This window comes from Ascochyta rabiei, chromosome 18 (assembly GCF_004011695.2).
Source record: "Ascochyta rabiei chromosome 18, complete sequence".
Lineage (NCBI taxonomy): Eukaryota > Fungi > Ascomycota > Dothideomycetes > Pleosporales > Didymellaceae > Ascochyta > Ascochyta rabiei.
Genome location: NC_082422.1, coordinates 258,860 through 273,663, shown reverse-complemented (window position 1 = coordinate 273,663; position 14,804 = coordinate 258,860). Strand labels below are relative to the sequence as shown.

The following is a 14,804-nucleotide window of genomic DNA, read 5'->3' as shown; positions in this document are numbered from 1 at the left end:
TACTAGTAAAAAGTGGGTGTTTTGCAAATCCAGGCGTTGTGCGCACAGACACGGTACCACGCTAGTCTAGTGTCAAGGTCCAATTAAGATCAACTGCTCTAGATGTCAACGTAGGCAATACCACTGTTTAACTGTTTCCTACTGCTAATAGAGAATAAACAGAGAGTGGTTACGAGACAGTAGCTATGTAACAGTTAGAAGATAAAACTAGATGATTTGTTTAGTATAGATGTTAAATCATTTCTTCTTCTGTTATAATAGCTCTATGAGGTAAGATAAGAGAGAGCTAGAGGAGAAGAGAGTGGAGTTAGTGCTCTAGTGTTAAGGTGTAGGATGTCTTTCTTTTTAGCGAGGCGTTACCTGTTCGTGTCTTGTCTTGTCTTGTCTTGCCTAACCTTGTCCTGACTTGCCTTGCTTCGCCTTGTCTTGTCTTGTCTTGCCTTGCTCTGCTTTGCTTTGCTTTGCTTTGTCGAATCTGCTAGCGTCTTGCCAGGTAGGTATGCCGTGCCATGCTATTCAAAAGTGGAAACGTGGATTTTAGATTCCAAGGTTAGTTCATTTTTGATAAATATAGACACCAACTTGGATATAAACACTCTTGATAATGTAGATGCAGATCAGATGCATGATGACTCGTGATGAAACTACCTGATTGATTGGTATCCAACCCTGAATTTGATTGCAGAATCCAACCCACTTGAAGTAAACGCCGTGGCATCGTGTAATGATGCTGTTTTACATTTCCCATGCCTGACCTTCCCATCCCGCTGACGCCTTGCTATGCCGTGGTATTCAAAGGGGAAAAAAGCCGAATCCAAATTGCAAACCTCTCCATCACTCGTCAGAGTCGACGAGCATGCTTTCGCCAGCGCCGCTCTCCTCATCGACGAAGCCCGCGGCGTGTCTCCTCCCGCGCCTCCGACGTCCGGCGACGCGGTTGGGCTCCATGTCGCGCAGGGCGTTCTTGCGCCGCTTCAGCGCTTCTTCAAAGCCTGGGTCGTCGACCTCATCCTCGATCAGCAGCTGGCCGTTGTGGCTCTGCGCCGGCTCGAACATGGAGACGCCGCTGTCGGTCTCGTTTGCCTCGAGGGCTCTGTTCAGCAGGTCCGTGGCCATGGGGTCCTGGGGCGCGATGGCGAGCGCCTCGTGCAGGACGATGACGGCGTCCCAGCTGCGGCCCAGCTCGAGCAGGACGAGGCCCTTTGCGGTGAAGACGTTTGGGTCTTTGACGCCGTGGCGCAGGACGTCATCGAAGACGCGCAGGGATTCGTCGAGGTCGCCGTTGCGGCGGAGGGCGTGCGCAAGGTTGATGCGACTGGGGATGATGGTGTCGGGGTCGGCTTCATTCTGCTGGGCGTAGGACAGGGCGCGCTGCAAGAGGGAGATGGCGACGGTGAGGTCGGTCTCGTGGAAGGCTACGACGCCCATCTCGTTGAGCAGGAGGGGATCGGTGTCGCAGAGGGCGTAGGCGGCGTCGAGGTACTCGTGGGCGAGGGTGAGGTTGTTGAGCTGGAGGTTCTGCATGCCGAGGAAGAGCTGGGGCAGGTGGGTGCCCTGAAAGAGGCGGGCGGCGGTGCTGTAGGCCGAGATGGCCTGATCGTGCTCGCCCTCTGCGGCGAAGGTGTGGGCGAAGCCGATCCAGGCAGGGCCGAAGTGCGGGTCCATCATGGAGGCCTTTGAGAAGTAGCGGCGGGCGTCTGCGATGCGGTTGGTGGCGAGGTAGAAGACGCCGACGGCGAGCCAGGCGGCGGGCTCGTTGGGGTGTGTGTCGGCGAGGTTGTGGGAGAGCAGGAAGAGGGCGTTCTTCTCGGACAGCTCGTAGAGGGAGGCGAGGTGCAGGGGCAGGATGGCGAAGTTGTACTGGTCGGCGGCGAGGACGGACGAGGTCAGGGCGAGGGCGTCGCGGAAGCGGCCGTGGGTGTACATGAGGTCGGCGCGGGACAGCAGGATGTCCGGGTTGGCGGCGAGGTGGTAGTGGGTGCTGAGGGTCTCGGTGGCGGTGTTGAAGTCGTCGGGCCGCGCGTACTTGGACAGGCGGGTGGTGTAGAGCTGGCGGGTGAAGTGGGCGGCCTCCTGGGCGAGCGAGGGGCTGCCGGCGACGGCGACGGCGATGGAGTCGAAGTCGAGGGCGTCGAGAAAGGCCCACTCCTCGTGGGGCGACATGAGCGAGTTGGCCATTAGGGCATCGAAGGCCTCGAAGCACTGTACGTCGATCTGGACGGCCGTTTTGTAGCAGTCCTTTGCGCGGTCGAACGAGTTCTGCTTGGCGAAGCACACGCCGCGCAGGTAGCACATGGCGGCCTCGGACTTGAGCGTGTCGGCGGCCTCGCGGTCGCGCTCCTCGCTCGTGGGCAGGCGCTCGTTGCGGGCGGCGGCGGCGGCGGTTGTGTGGCGCGGGTGCACGTCGACATGGCGCAGCTTCTGGCGGGCGCTGCCGCTGCCGGGGACGCAGACGAGGTGGGCGGGGTTCTTCTCGCCGAGGATGAGCAGGGCGTCGTCCAGCTTGCCCAGCTTGATGGCGCAGTGGGCGGCCAGGTAGCGGCACTGGGGGTTGCGGGCGGTGAGGTTGCCGCGGGCGAGCAGCGATTGGGCACGGCTGTAGTTGCCCGTGCTGAAGTGCACCTGCGCCAGCCAGAAGGCGTCGTGGTCGTCGCCTGGGGGAGGATAGGAGTGTAAGTGGTGAGGGTGGACAGGAGTATGTGTGGTAAGAGTGGACAGGAATATGTGTGGTAAGAGTGGACAGGAGTATGTGTGGTGAGGGTGGACAGGAGTATGTGTAGTAAGAGTAGACAGGAGTATGTGTGGTAAAAGTAGACAGGAATATGTGTGGTCAGAGTGGACAGGAGTAGGTGTGGTCAGAGTGAACATGAGTAGGTGTGGCGAGAGTGAACATGAGTAGGTGTGGTGAGAGTAGCGAGGTAACGTGACGGGGTGGAGGCAGCATGTCTGGCATCCATCGACTCACCTGTAATGGCCAGCAGTTTGTCGGCGACGAAAATGGCCGTGTCGTACTGGTGCCGGTTGACGGCGTCCTGGCGCCACTCGCGCAGGTATTTCTCCATGCGCGGCAAGCGTTGGGGTGGGCGGGCGGTGGTGGGGCGTGGCCGTGTGGGTGATGTTGCGAGAGTCGGTGCACGCGTTGTTGACGATGCCAGCCTTGCGCGTGGGCATGTGGGGCCATGCCTGCGGGGAGTTCGGAAGTGCCAAGACTAGCCCTGCAGCCATTCACCCTCACACTCGCCTCCACACTCGCCTTCACCACGGATTGCTACGACCATCACCACCACCACCACCACCACCACCAACCACCACCCCCACACAACCCCGCCATGTCTGAGCGAAAGGTCCTCTCCAAATACTACCCCCCCGACTTCGACCCCTCCAAAATCACCCGCCAGCGCGGCCCCAAGAATGCCGGCCCCAAGGTCCAGACCGTGCGCCTCATGGCCCCCTTCTCCATGAAGTGCACCCACTGCGGCGAGTTCATCTACAAAGGCCGCAAGTTCAACGCCCGCAAGGAGACCACCGACGAAAAGTACTACGCCATCGCCATCTTCCGCTTCTACATCAGATGCACCCGCTGCTCCGGCGAAATCACCTTCAAGACGGACCCAAAAAACATGGACTACGAGTGCGAGCGCGGCGCCAAACGCAACTTTGAGCCCTGGCGAGAGGCGAAGCTCGCCGAGGAGACGGAGGAGGAGCGCCTCGACCGCCTGGAGAAGGAAGAGGCCGAGCGAGACGCCATGAAGGAGCTCGAGACCAAGGTCATCGACGCCAAGACGGAGATGGCCATTGCCGACGCCCTCGACGAGATTCGCTCGAGGAACGCCCGCATCGCAAAAGCAGAGCAGGACGGCACCACCGCGACCGTCGCGCCGCCCCCCGACGATGCAGACGCGCGCCGGCAGAAGCAGGAAGAGGACGACGCCGAAGCAGCGCGCAGAGCCTTCAGCAGCCGCGAGATGCCAGACCTGGGTGAAGAGGTCATCGACGAGGACACGCTCGACGAGCCTGTCGAAGCCACCCCCGTCGCCGTCTTCAGCAAGAAGCCAAAGGAGAAGAAGGACTTTGGCGCCGTCCTCGGCATCAAAAAGAAAGCACCTGCGCCCGCTGTCTCAGCACCCGTCAAGGTAGCACCCGTCAAGGTAGCACCCGTCAAGGCAGCACCCGCCCCGAGCACGCTGTCCACGATGCTCGTAGCGGGCTACGACAGCGACGATTGAGTTTTTGTTAGCAGCATCGCTCGGCGTTGATTCGGCATTCACGGCGCATCCAGATACCAATTCAAGTTTGTACTTTCTCGTATTGTAACTGCACGTCTACGTCCCTCGGCGCAGAAGCACATGATGTTCCAAAAAAAACACGGGTACGTCATATCTAGGCACCACTTGCCCGCTTCCAACCGTATCCGGCCGGGCCTGCGGTCGTATTGAGCTCCACCTCCACGGCCTTGGCCTCCGCAGATCCGGAGAAATCACTTCCCTCACCAATCCAGCCCCTCACCCACAAGATTTCCCACAAGGAATCGACGCTTCACCGAGGCTGCACTTCTCGTAAAGGCATTCGCTCCGACCCTCAAATCTCCACTACGCACTACGCTCGGCGATCGGGGCAATGATGGAACTCATGTACAAGGGGGGTCCCTGAACGGAGTAGAAATACGAGCCGCTTGCACTGAGCATCTAGGTAGGCAGTGATCTTTTACAAGAAGAAGACCCCGGCTGCGGCAAATCGTAATTCTACTCTGTTCAGGCACCCCCTTTGTATCACGAACTGCGTGCAGGATAAAAGCACGACTCAACCCACCGAAACACCAGACCTGCTCAACACCTCCATCATGCGTTTCTCCACGTGCCTTGCGCTGCTGCCCAGCGCCCTTGCCCTGCCCACTCTTGACTTTGCCTCCTACATGACCCCTCGCGCCAATGCCAAATCCTCCCTCACCGGCTACCTGGGCGTCTTCTTCCTCGGCGATGCGCCGAATGTCTACTTCTACCAATCGACCGGCAACAACGCGGCCTCCATGAACCCCCTCAACAACGGCGACCCCGTCATCGTCCCCACCCTCGGCACAAAAGGCGTCCGCGACCCCTCCATCATCACCGCCCCCAGCGACCCCAAGTACTACATCATCGGCACCGACCTCAATATCGGCGCCACCACCTGGGACATTGCACAGCGCAACGGCAGCCGCTCCATCTTCGTCTGGGAGTCCACGGACCTGACAACCTGGAAGTCCGAGCGGCTTATCGAGGTGGAAGACGCAAGCGCGGGCATGGTGTGGGCGCCGTCTGCTGTCTGGGATCAAGCAAAGGGCGAGTACCTCGTTCACTGGGCGAGCAAGTTCTACGGCGCCGACGATCCAGGCCACACCGGCGCTCCCAGTGCAACCAAGCTGCGGTACGCATACACGCGCGACTTCACCACCTTCTCGGCCCCAGCAGACTACATCGACTACTCCCCCACCAACGTCATCGACTTGGAGTTCCTCGACCTCGGCGACAACAAGTACGCGCGCTTCGTCAAAAACGAGACGGCCAAGACCGTCTTCACCGAGGTCAGCACGAGCGGTCTCTTCGGACCCTGGACGCGTCCACAGGGCGCAAACTCCATCATCGAGTCCGCTGTCGAGGGGCCCGCCGTTTACTGGGACAACGAAGTCGAGGGCAAAGCGCATCTGCTGTTGGATTTCTACGGCGGGGACGGGTACCGGCCGTACGAGAGTGTCGATGTTGCGGGCGGCGTGTGGACGCCGTCGGATCGCGCCGCGTGGCCCAAGAACCTGAGGCATGGGAGCGTGTTGCCAGTCACGAAGCAGCAGGTCGAGGCGCTGAATGCAAAGTGGGCGTAAAAAACGCTCACATATCCCGAAATCAACATCAAACTATACAAATCAATTTGACCCCACCACCTTTTCTTCCTACTCAAAACACAATTGCAGCCTTGACACACTCCCCCCGCCTTACCACCTCCAAACAGGCACCCCACTCCTCGACACGAAACGTCCGATCCACAACACCACTCACCCTCACCCGCCCAGCCCTCACGTAATCCAACGCGACCGGCACATGCCCCATACTGCAGAAACTCGCCAGCACCTCCAACTCCCTCTCCCAGATGACAAACGGCTCCCAAGCAATCTTGGCCGCCGCGTTGTAAACGCCGTACACGACCAGCTTGCCGCCCTTGCGCACAAAGCGCAGCGCTGACTCGAGCACGCTCGGGCTGCCCGTGGCTTCGATGACGACGTCGAAGCCGTGCGGGTTCGCGGCTTGCAGCGCTGAGAGGGAGGAGGAGGGATCCGTGGGCGAGATGGGGTGGTAGGCGTCTGCGAGGTGCATGGATTGCGCGAGAGCGAGTTTCGCATTGGGGTGTGCGGCGATGGTCAGCTTTTGCTCCTGGGTTAGTAGGCGGTGTGGTGTTGAGGTGTAGTGTTGAGATGACAAGAAAGGAAGAGGGGGGTATATACATACATGCGCACCACCATTCAACCGCACCAACTGCGCAATCAACATCCCCGTCGGCCCGCATCCAAACAGCAACACCGCGCTCCCCACGCCCATCTGCATGCGCTCGATCCCGTGCGCCGCGCACGCCAGCGGCTCCAGCAGCACCGCGTCCAGGAAGGGCAGCGCGCCAATGCAATGCACCTGCCGCGCGGGATAGCGACAGTACTCTGCGAACCCGCCCGGAGCGTTGCCTCCAAAGGCCTTCAGGCGGTCGCAGAGCAGCGGTTTGCGCCGTGTGCAGTGGAAGCACGAAAGGCATGGTTGCAGCGGGTCGGCGGTTACGCGGTCGTGCAGCGAGAGCGCGGTCACGTTCCCCCCCACTGCTACCACCGTGCCGGCTGCTTCGTGACCTGTCACGGTTAGAACTGAGACGAGTGGGTCGAGGTCGCAATGTAGAGCGGATGGGTAGGATGTACCGGGTATCAACGGCCACTGTTCCGGTAGTCAGTTTCGCCGTCGTTTTCTGCTACGGAGCATGTTGAAGTTATCATCACCTTCGCTAGGAACTCGCCCTTGTGGTAGTGGAGATCTGTGCCGCAGACTCCGCAAGCTGCTATCTTGACCTGCTGGCTTCAGTCTTGCTGGAGTGCATTGTCGTGCGTATGTGTACCAGGACGTCGTCGTCGCCAATCTCGGGCACGTCCATCTCGACTACGGCGAATGCCTCCGCACCAGAGTATCTGCTGCATGTCAGCTCTGATTTCGTATACTAAGAAGAAGAAGAAGAAGAAGAAGAAGAAGAAGAAGAAGAAGAAGAAGAAGAAGAAGAAAAAGTATAGAAGCAGCTCTTACTGCAGTGCCTTCATCTTCTCCGGCACGCCTTCACAGCGGCGTTGCCTCAATTCCACATCTGTACTCGAAGCCATCACTACCGCTGTGACAGACGCAATTCTTTTTCTCCACAACGCAGTTCGAGATAAACTGAGCTTTTATGCACACGGCGGCTCGATCCACCACAATGGCACGCTTACTTACACGCGTCTATGCAAGAAGCGGGGTTCCCACGCCTGCTAGCGCGCCGTCCAGGTGGTGACGCCGGTGTGGGGTGCGGTCCGACTTACTCTAGGTATCCGTGCCCGCTTCCAGCATATAGTCACTGGGACACTATCAGAGTTGTTTTGCTCAGACGAAGATGGGAAAGCTCCGCTTGTGCAAACGAGGTGCCAGCAGCCGGCATCTGCCGTTGAAGAAACGCAGTCCTTACCTTTGCGCCCAGATACCACAGCCTGCACGTCCTTCTTACTCGCTCTCTCATGGAGGGCGGTTCGATCTATAGAGAATCTGAGACGGCCAGGACGGCCCTGAGGCGATGAGCTCGGCCGTGACGATAACTCGACATAAAAGGAGCGACAAGATGTACGAGATGAGGGTGTGTGCCGGGGTGAAAAGCGCTGTAGAGTTTCGCTACGTGTGAGAACTAGACGCTTTTCTGCAGTAGCCGCACGTCTAGAGCGAGGGTGATAGTTACTACAATTAGTAGTCAACTTGGACCGCTGATGCAGACTCGATGAGCTTCAACTCGATCTCTAGCACGGTAGTGTGAAATAGTCCTTACAGCATAGCTGATCGAGACTGCTTTGCTGTTGTCCGCCGGTTGGATGGCTCGTTTCTGAAATTTGATAAACAATATGCCAGTGTTTGGGCCAGCGGGTGCAGAGCTTTGCGTTTACAGGGGTAGCGGGGTAGAGAGTTAGTAAGCAAGGGAAAATCACAACAGTAACAGGAGTGTAAATAGCACTGTAAACACTGTTTCATTCATGTGCAGACCTGTAAACTATTTAATCCTCATCATCTTCATCACTGTCCTCTGAGGAGGAGGAATCCATAGCAAGCTCTAGAGCCGCTACGGACTTCTTTACGTCCCGTACGCACTTACGGACCTCTGTAAAAAATGTTAGCAGCCAGTAGATTTCTTTTACAGGCCTGTAACCTACTCTTCTTCTTCCTCTTCCTCTTCTCCTTCTTCTTCTCCTTCTTGGAGGCGGTGGCGGTGGTGGCGGCGGCGGCGGCGGCGGCGGGGGAGGCAGCAGGGGTGGCGGTGGTGCGGCGGCGCTTCTTGGAGGGGGTGGCAGGGGCAGCGGCAGGGGCAGCGGCAGCAGCAGCGGCAGCGGCAGCGGCAGCGACCTGGCGGCGGGACCTGGAGGGGGTGGCGATGGCGGGGACGGGGACGACGGGGGCGGGCGTGGCTGTAGCAGGGTCAATAAGGTCTGTATGGGGAATGTGGAGGCTGTAAACTTACGGCGGAAGGAGCAGCGGGCGCCCTCACTGCCATAGTGGCAGTTGGCGCACGAGTCGAGCAGCTGGCCTGTAACTACCACGCAGGTAGTATACGGGCCAGCTGCTCGCTGGCAGGAGTTGCATTCGGTGGGGGCGACGCGGCCGACAACCTGCGCGAGCGCAGATTCGAGGTTCTGCTGCCGAACTGCTTACTGTCAGTACAGGGCTCTACAGGACACTTACAGGGGGTTACTTACCAGCGAGGTTGAACTTGCTGGGCTCGTAGCCCGCGCGGAACTCCAGCTGGCGCTGGACTGGCCGAGAAGCCAGCCTTGTGCAGGCCCGCGAGGCGGGCGGCATGGCGAGCAGGGCGGCGGCGGTGGGCGGGCCGGGGGCAGGGGGGAGCGGCGGAGGGCGGGGGCGGCAGCGAGGGCGGCGGCGGCAGTGGCAGCAGCAGCAGTGGCAGCAGCAGCAGCAGCGGCGGCGTCAGCGGCGGCGGTGTTGGCGGTGTTGGCGGGGGCGGTGTTGGCGGTGTTGGCGGGGGCGGCGAGGGCAGCGGCGGCGTCGGCGGCGGCGGTGTTGGCGGGGGCGGCGACGTCGTCGGCGGGGGCGGAGGAGTCCATATTGATGACCTAGAGAGTAGTAAAACGGGGGAGGGCGGCTGCCTATATAGTATATCGCAGCCAGCTAGCGGCTGCCAAGACCTGCGATATTTTGGTGTTGTAGCTCACCGTGAATAGTATATTCTGTTTGTCGGGCCAAAACAGTGAATAGGCAGCCATCAAATGATGTTATAGGGCCTGTGGCTATACTGTATCTGGATTGTACAGTCACTGTACGTGGCCTGATTGGTGCTAGATACTGGTACGCGGGGGGTTTGTAAGCTCACGGTGAAGGTCAACCTGCGGGCACAATAGCACCTGTAACGGCAGAATAACTAGGCGGTGACGTACTATTGATAGCTGTTAGCCCGATATACTAGTAGGTTGTGGCAGTAACGTTGACGGGCTGATATACTGGTAGCGGCGACGTTGGCGGGCTAATATACTAGTAGGTTGTGGCTGGCTACAGGAGCACCTCTGGGTATACGATATTAGGGACCGTACGGGATGGCTCATCGCTAGTATCAGGTGCTGGCAGCAGGATTGACAGGCCTGCAAGTGTAGTTACATGGGACATAGCTACGTATAGCTGGCCATGTGTAAACACAGCGTGACGCAGATCAACGCCTACAACAGAGAGTGACTGGCCCTGTGACTTGTTTACAGTGATTGCAAAGGAGAGGCGAACTGGAAACTGGACCCGGCTGACGATAAACGGGAGCTCTCTACTGGTTGAAGTGAGCCTGATACGTGGCAGCAGGCGGAGCTGGCCTGCAAACTCGCCAGATAGGATGCGGGCCTGGATACAGCGGGAGGATATCTGTGTAACCGCTAAACGGGTACCGTTGCAGAGCCCCTGGCTTGGGTACAGGTTCCGTAGAAGCATTATTGGTACGCCTACCTTGAGCAGAAGGCGTGACGGGGGCAGTGACGGGGGCTCAAAGGACTGCAGCAGCTCTACGGGAGGCAGATCCTGTGTTGTATTGTCCTCAACCTCAGCAGAGTCCACTGCAACCAGCTCTACTAGCTCACCAGGGAAGGCAGCAAGCATTGCGGCGTTGATTACAGCTACTGCGTCGTTCCGTACGGCCAGTATAGCACGGCCGTTGAGGACCTGATAGTCCGCAGCAGCCTGCTGGAGGAGGTGCGGCGGATAGACGTGATCCAGGAAGCCCTGTAGGCTGTAGTAGACGGTCATCCAGTCTGGGATGGAGATCAGGCCATCCATCTCACGGGTAGCCAGTCCCCGGCACCAGGCTGCAAAACAGGTGTTGTCAGCCCCAGATAGCACCCGCATATTCTGACGCAGGTGCAGTACGGTCATGTGCGGCCATATGAGCGTAGACTGCTGCAGGCAGGCGTTGACGATGGCAGGCCGCTGGCCCCGGCGGACGACGGGTAGGATCTGGGCAAAATCGCCGCTGGCAATTACAGGGAGGCCGCCAAACAGGGCAGGGGAGCTACGGACGTCCTGCAGCATACGGTGGACTGCCTCGAAGCAGTAACGGTGCTGCATAGGCACCTCGTCCCAGATAACTAGAGTAGCGGCCTGCAGCAGCCGCCCAAGCTCCGAGCCTGGAGCAACAGGGCAGATGGAATCGTCGTGGATATCCAACGGGATCCGGAAACGGGAGTGGGCAGTGCGGCCGCCGGGCAGCAGGACAGCAGCTATACCCGACGACGCAACGCACAGGACCACCCGGCCTGTAGAGCGATAGTAGGCACATATACAGCGCCAGAGGAACGTCTTGCCTGTGCCTGCTAGGCCCTGTACGAAGAAGTGGGCAGTGCTGTGGTCAGCCTCAATAGCGGCAGTAACGGCATCAAATACGGCGCGCTGGTCCATATTCAGCCCTGTAACAGTGTCCCAGAAGGCAGTGTCCTGCCCGTCTGTATCGTAGGCCAGCTCAGCGGCAAGAAGCTGATTCTGCAGCCGTACTCCCCAGTTGAACTGGCACGCAGGGAGTGAGAAATCCGTAAGACGTTTGCCAGACTCTGCCAGCAGCCCTTCTATCAGATACAGGCCGTAGTCAAGGTACGCGTCTGGATCTGCGGATACTAGCAGGGCAGCAGCAGCCTCAGGTAAGTCGTCACACAAATCCGCCTGGAAGGCTGCCCAGATAGCAGCTGGATCTGTAACAGGCCCATTTAAGAGAGCAGCAACGAAGAAGTACCGTAACGCCTGGCCTGTGGCAAACGTAACGGCGTCCTGGAAGCAGGCTACCCAGTCTCCATCGTGTAGCAGTAACCCGCGGGCAGCTGCGGCGGCCTGGAAAGTAGGATACTCTGTGCCGCTAAAGGTACGCAGGTCCGCGTAGGACTGTGGACCCCGTACGGTAGTCAAGAGAAGCTGTAGATAGAACTGTTCACCCTGTAGCGGGCTGCAAAAGTACATGCGGCCAATCGCAGTGCCGCGCTGACGCACGTGCCAGGTCCGTGACGGGAGGTGCTAAACAAACTGGGATGGATAGTCCTGATATAGGACCTCACGGCCATACTCATGGTCAGCGTTGCGCTGGAAGAACGCCGTAAGCGTAGTTACAGATCGCTCCAGGCGGGCTGATAACTCTGCAGTGGTAGCGTTAGCAGGGAACGTAACTATCTGCTCATTCGGTAGGTGGACCGCTAGGGGCACTACAGTGGGCCGCTCCATGTGTACTGGGTACTCAAACAGCCGCCAAACAGCCTCAGATGGACTGATATATCGCCCGTTTAGATGCTGCTTAACCTTATCTGCTTCTGAGACGTTTAGTACTGCCCTGTCAGTGCCCTTGTAGATGTACTTGTGGACGTATTTGATAGCGTGGATAGTGCCGCAAACCTCTACATTGATATGGGCCCAGTACTTACGGAGCAGACCAGGGTTATACGGGACAACCCAGCTGTTATTAAGGTGTACAATACGGCCCTTACACCGTACAGCAAGCGTGCGGCCATCATCCCGGCGCTGATACTCAGGGTACCCGTCCTCATGGACCACTGTAGATGGGCAGTAACGCTTAGGAAAGTTCTTAGAGCACCGCGGCGGGGCGCTGTCGCGCTGAGGCACCATACACGGGGCCTGCAGATTGTGCTCCCCACATGGCCCGTGAAGCATGAAGGTCCGTACAACCTCTGTAAGCAGGCCGTCTGGGTCATCCACAGGGGAAGGGATCTCAGCCCGGATAGTGCTATCAATTGTTACAGGATCCGTGAACGCCTCGCGGTTGTGTGGGGTCAGGAACAGCAGCAGGTGTATATGGGGCAGGCCCCGTTTCTGGTACTCAATCGTGTACACGTGGCCCAGATGGGTGCCGAACAGGTTGCTCTTCACATCGGCTACTAGCTTCTGCACCTTCAGATGGAAGGCCCGGCAGATTAGATCAGGCCGATTCAGGCCTGTCTCCCCAGGGCGGAGCTCACGGGCAACCTCTGGCCAGTATGGGCTAGCTGTAAAAGTGATAAACAGGGTAGGGCGGCCATATCGACGGACGATAGCCATAGAGTCCTGATAGCACTGGCTGACAAATCGTGAGCTGCCTAGATAGGACGACGGCAGGACAACGCGGCGTCCAACAGGGCCTGCCTGGGCGTCGTTGTTGCCCATAACGGCATCAGCAACACCGCTATACAGGTCTGCCCGCAGCTGTGCCTGGTTTGCTCGGATCCAGGCCAGCCGGGCCTGGTTGCAGATAGCCCAGATATCCACAACGTACTGCTGAAACAGCCTGTAGAAGCGGAACGGATTTGTAGTCTGCCCAGGGCGGGGGTGTAGATAGTATCGATAGTAGGTTTGCTGGGTCAGCGACGTCTGCAGACGGGATCCGTCCTGGTTACGGAGCGTTAGCCCCGGCCGCCACCCAGAATCCCCGTGGGGAAACATCAGTACGTAGTGTAGCGGCATGTAAGATGGGTGGGCGGCGCTGATAGTAAACAGGGCGCTGGAGTTACGGGCCGCTAGGACGATGGGACGGGACGTCTCTGCACCTGCTGCGTCAGGTATCACTAGGCCTAGCTCATCGCTAGTAGGTACGTTCTCCCTGCGGCGGTCCTGCCTAGTCTCTAGGGCTAGTGTAAGCCTGCTGGTTAGTATGACGCGGGCGTCTGCAGCGCTACTGTTGAGCCGATCCTGGGCCGTGCGGTATATAGATATATATGGGTTATTGATCTCATATAGCATTGCCGTTAGATCTTGGAGAATCTGGAGCTGTAAGTGGCTGTTCCGCTGGTGGCGGGCGTTGGCAGCGTACTGTGGGTCGTAAAAGTATAGCTGAGCGTACTGCGGCAGGCTTCCCTCGAGAACCTCTACAGGGCCGCTGCGGTGGTATAGGGCCCCGTGGATCTGAAACACCTGCACGCCAGGGCCCTGCGCCCCACGGCTGGTAGGTGTACAGTCTACCGAGGTAAACGCAAAGGCAGCGTTGTAGGCCCGTAGCTCCTTACGGAAGTGCCGCGCTGCTAGAGTATTCGTGTTGAGTAGCTGATACAGGTACGACGGCAGCGGTGTGAGGGCTGGCAGGTCGACCTCGCCGTCCAGGCAGCAGAGAGTAAATCGCGGGTCTGTTACAGAGGTAGTGCTCTTCCGCTCATCTATCCAGTGTAAGGCGCCGCAGGCTGAACAGGGCACCTGCATGCTGCCAATATCGTAGTATACACCATCAGGACGACGTCGCAGGAGCGGGGTGGTGTCCTGTTGGAGCCCTACAAGGACTGTCTCGGGCAGGTCGTCAAACGGGTTATCACTATACTGGGAGCTAGGGGCAGCAGCTGGAGCAGCAGCAGCCGGGTTATTAGGAGTATTACTGGCACTGCCCTCACGGCGTGAGGCCTGTTCAGGGGCGCTAGCACTGGGCGCTGGCTGGGAGGCAGTTAGGCGGTCCCTCTGGGGGCTTGATGGACGTGGAGGTGTAGAGAGACGGCGTCGCCGGCGGCCTGCACGGGACGTCTACTGACTGTAAGCGTAATCAGAGAGAGGGGGAGGTAGTAGTTACGGCACTGCAGTTGCTACATGGCTGGTAGACGCCCCCTATCCGGTTGCGGCGGAAGTTAGCAGATGGGAGATAGGTCCTACAGCTGCTGCAAAATACTTGGGATGATGGCTGGCTGACGGCTAGGGAAAAGACTGGAGGGGGGGGGGGCTAGAACACGCCGTGGACGGGCCATACGAACCTGTAGCGAGCCTGTACAGGACCTGTAAAGCTTTTTACAGGAGTTTACAGGAGCAGATTACCGGAACAATATAGGGCCGCTACGGGCGGTGTAGGACGTCAGTATAGCTGAGAGTTGACGCTAGAGGGTGCACGGCCAGAAAACGACAACTTTACACGTCTGCTGCGCCCGCTACAGGGCTGATTAATTTGTCTCAAGCAGATAGGCAGGTAGCGGCGAGTTTTATCAGCCATCTGGCACTTATTTCAGGGCTTACAGGGGCTTTGTTGGGGAGATCACTTTAACCTGTTTATATATAAGAAGATTACAAGATTGATGAGCCGTT

At 58.6% G+C, this 14,804-nt stretch overlaps 7 protein-coding genes across 7 annotated transcripts, besides 26 other annotated features; 2 read left to right on the top strand and 5 right to left on the bottom strand.

The window, feature by feature from the left end:
- Positions 1–367: 367 nt before the first annotated feature.
- Positions 368–469: a tandem repeat.
- A 365-nt stretch (positions 470–834) lies between these two features.
- EKO05_0009942 (anaphase-promoting complex subunit Cut9) lies at positions 835–3,062 on the bottom strand (the record flags this gene model as incomplete). The annotated part of the gene is made up of 2 exons (XM_038942912.1): positions 835–2,654; positions 2,966–3,062. 2 exons carry the CDS (start codon positions 3,060–3,062, stop codon positions 835–837), a joined length of 1,917 nt encoding a protein of 638 aa, XP_038794503.1.
- Positions 2,368–2,384: a tandem repeat.
- Positions 3,063–3,179: 117 nt separating the features above from the next.
- Positions 3,180–4,226, top strand: EKO05_0009941 (Pre-mRNA-splicing factor cwf16; the record flags this gene model as incomplete). Its single annotated transcript, XM_038946970.2, has 1 exon — positions 3,180–4,226. The coding sequence occupies one exon, from the start codon at positions 3,180–3,182 to the stop codon at positions 4,224–4,226; it is 1,047 nt and encodes a 348-aa protein (XP_038794502.2).
- Positions 3,226–3,260: a tandem repeat.
- Positions 3,274–3,318: a tandem repeat.
- A 614-nt stretch (positions 4,227–4,840) lies between the features above and the next one.
- On the top strand, positions 4,841–5,854 carry EKO05_0009940 (uncharacterized protein; the record flags this gene model as incomplete). Its single annotated transcript, XM_038946969.1, has 1 exon — positions 4,841–5,854. The coding sequence occupies one exon, from the start codon at positions 4,841–4,843 to the stop codon at positions 5,852–5,854; it is 1,014 nt and encodes a 337-aa protein (XP_038794501.1).
- A 73-nt stretch (positions 5,855–5,927) lies between these two features.
- EKO05_0009939 (D-arabinitol dehydrogenase (NADP(+))) lies at positions 5,928–7,318 on the bottom strand (the record flags this gene model as incomplete). Its single annotated transcript, XM_059637644.1, has 6 exons — positions 5,928–6,392; positions 6,477–6,862; positions 6,929–6,944; positions 7,007–7,075; positions 7,123–7,192; positions 7,305–7,318. The coding sequence occupies 6 exons, from the start codon at positions 7,316–7,318 to the stop codon at positions 5,928–5,930; spliced, it is 1,020 nt and encodes a 339-aa protein (XP_059493627.1).
- Positions 7,224–7,282: a tandem repeat.
- Positions 7,319–8,141: 823 nt separating the features above from the next.
- Positions 8,142–8,579: a mobile genetic element.
- On the bottom strand, positions 8,291–9,352 carry EKO05_0009938 (uncharacterized protein; the record flags this gene model as incomplete). Its single annotated transcript, XM_059637643.1, has 2 exons — positions 8,291–8,926; positions 8,987–9,352. The coding sequence occupies 2 exons, from the start codon at positions 9,350–9,352 to the stop codon at positions 8,291–8,293; spliced, it is 1,002 nt and encodes a 333-aa protein (XP_059493626.1).
- Positions 8,447–8,489: a tandem repeat.
- Positions 8,490–8,564: a tandem repeat.
- Positions 8,580–8,634: a tandem repeat.
- Positions 8,635–9,223: a mobile genetic element.
- Positions 9,078–9,223: a tandem repeat.
- Positions 9,224–9,270: a tandem repeat.
- Positions 9,271–9,345: a tandem repeat.
- Positions 9,271–14,780: a mobile genetic element.
- EKO05_0009937 (uncharacterized protein) lies at positions 9,795–11,726 on the bottom strand (the record flags this gene model as incomplete). Its single annotated transcript, XM_038942842.2, has 1 exon — positions 9,795–11,726. The coding sequence occupies one exon, from the start codon at positions 11,724–11,726 to the stop codon at positions 9,795–9,797; it is 1,932 nt and encodes a 643-aa protein (XP_038794497.2).
- Positions 9,801–11,761: a mobile genetic element.
- Positions 9,801–11,767: a mobile genetic element.
- Positions 9,870–11,767: a mobile genetic element.
- Positions 9,873–10,033: a mobile genetic element.
- Positions 9,873–11,737: a mobile genetic element.
- Positions 9,981–11,761: a mobile genetic element.
- On the bottom strand, positions 11,781–13,943 carry EKO05_0009936 (uncharacterized protein; the record flags this gene model as incomplete). The annotated part of the gene is made up of 1 exon (XM_059637642.1): positions 11,781–13,943. The coding sequence occupies one exon, from the start codon at positions 13,941–13,943 to the stop codon at positions 11,781–11,783; it is 2,163 nt and encodes a 720-aa protein (XP_059493625.1).
- Positions 11,784–13,960: a mobile genetic element.
- Positions 11,784–13,975: a mobile genetic element.
- Positions 11,784–13,978: a mobile genetic element.
- Positions 11,922–12,868: a mobile genetic element.
- Positions 12,324–12,601: a mobile genetic element.
- Positions 14,071–14,093: a tandem repeat.
- Positions 14,781–14,804: the final 24 nt, after the last annotated feature.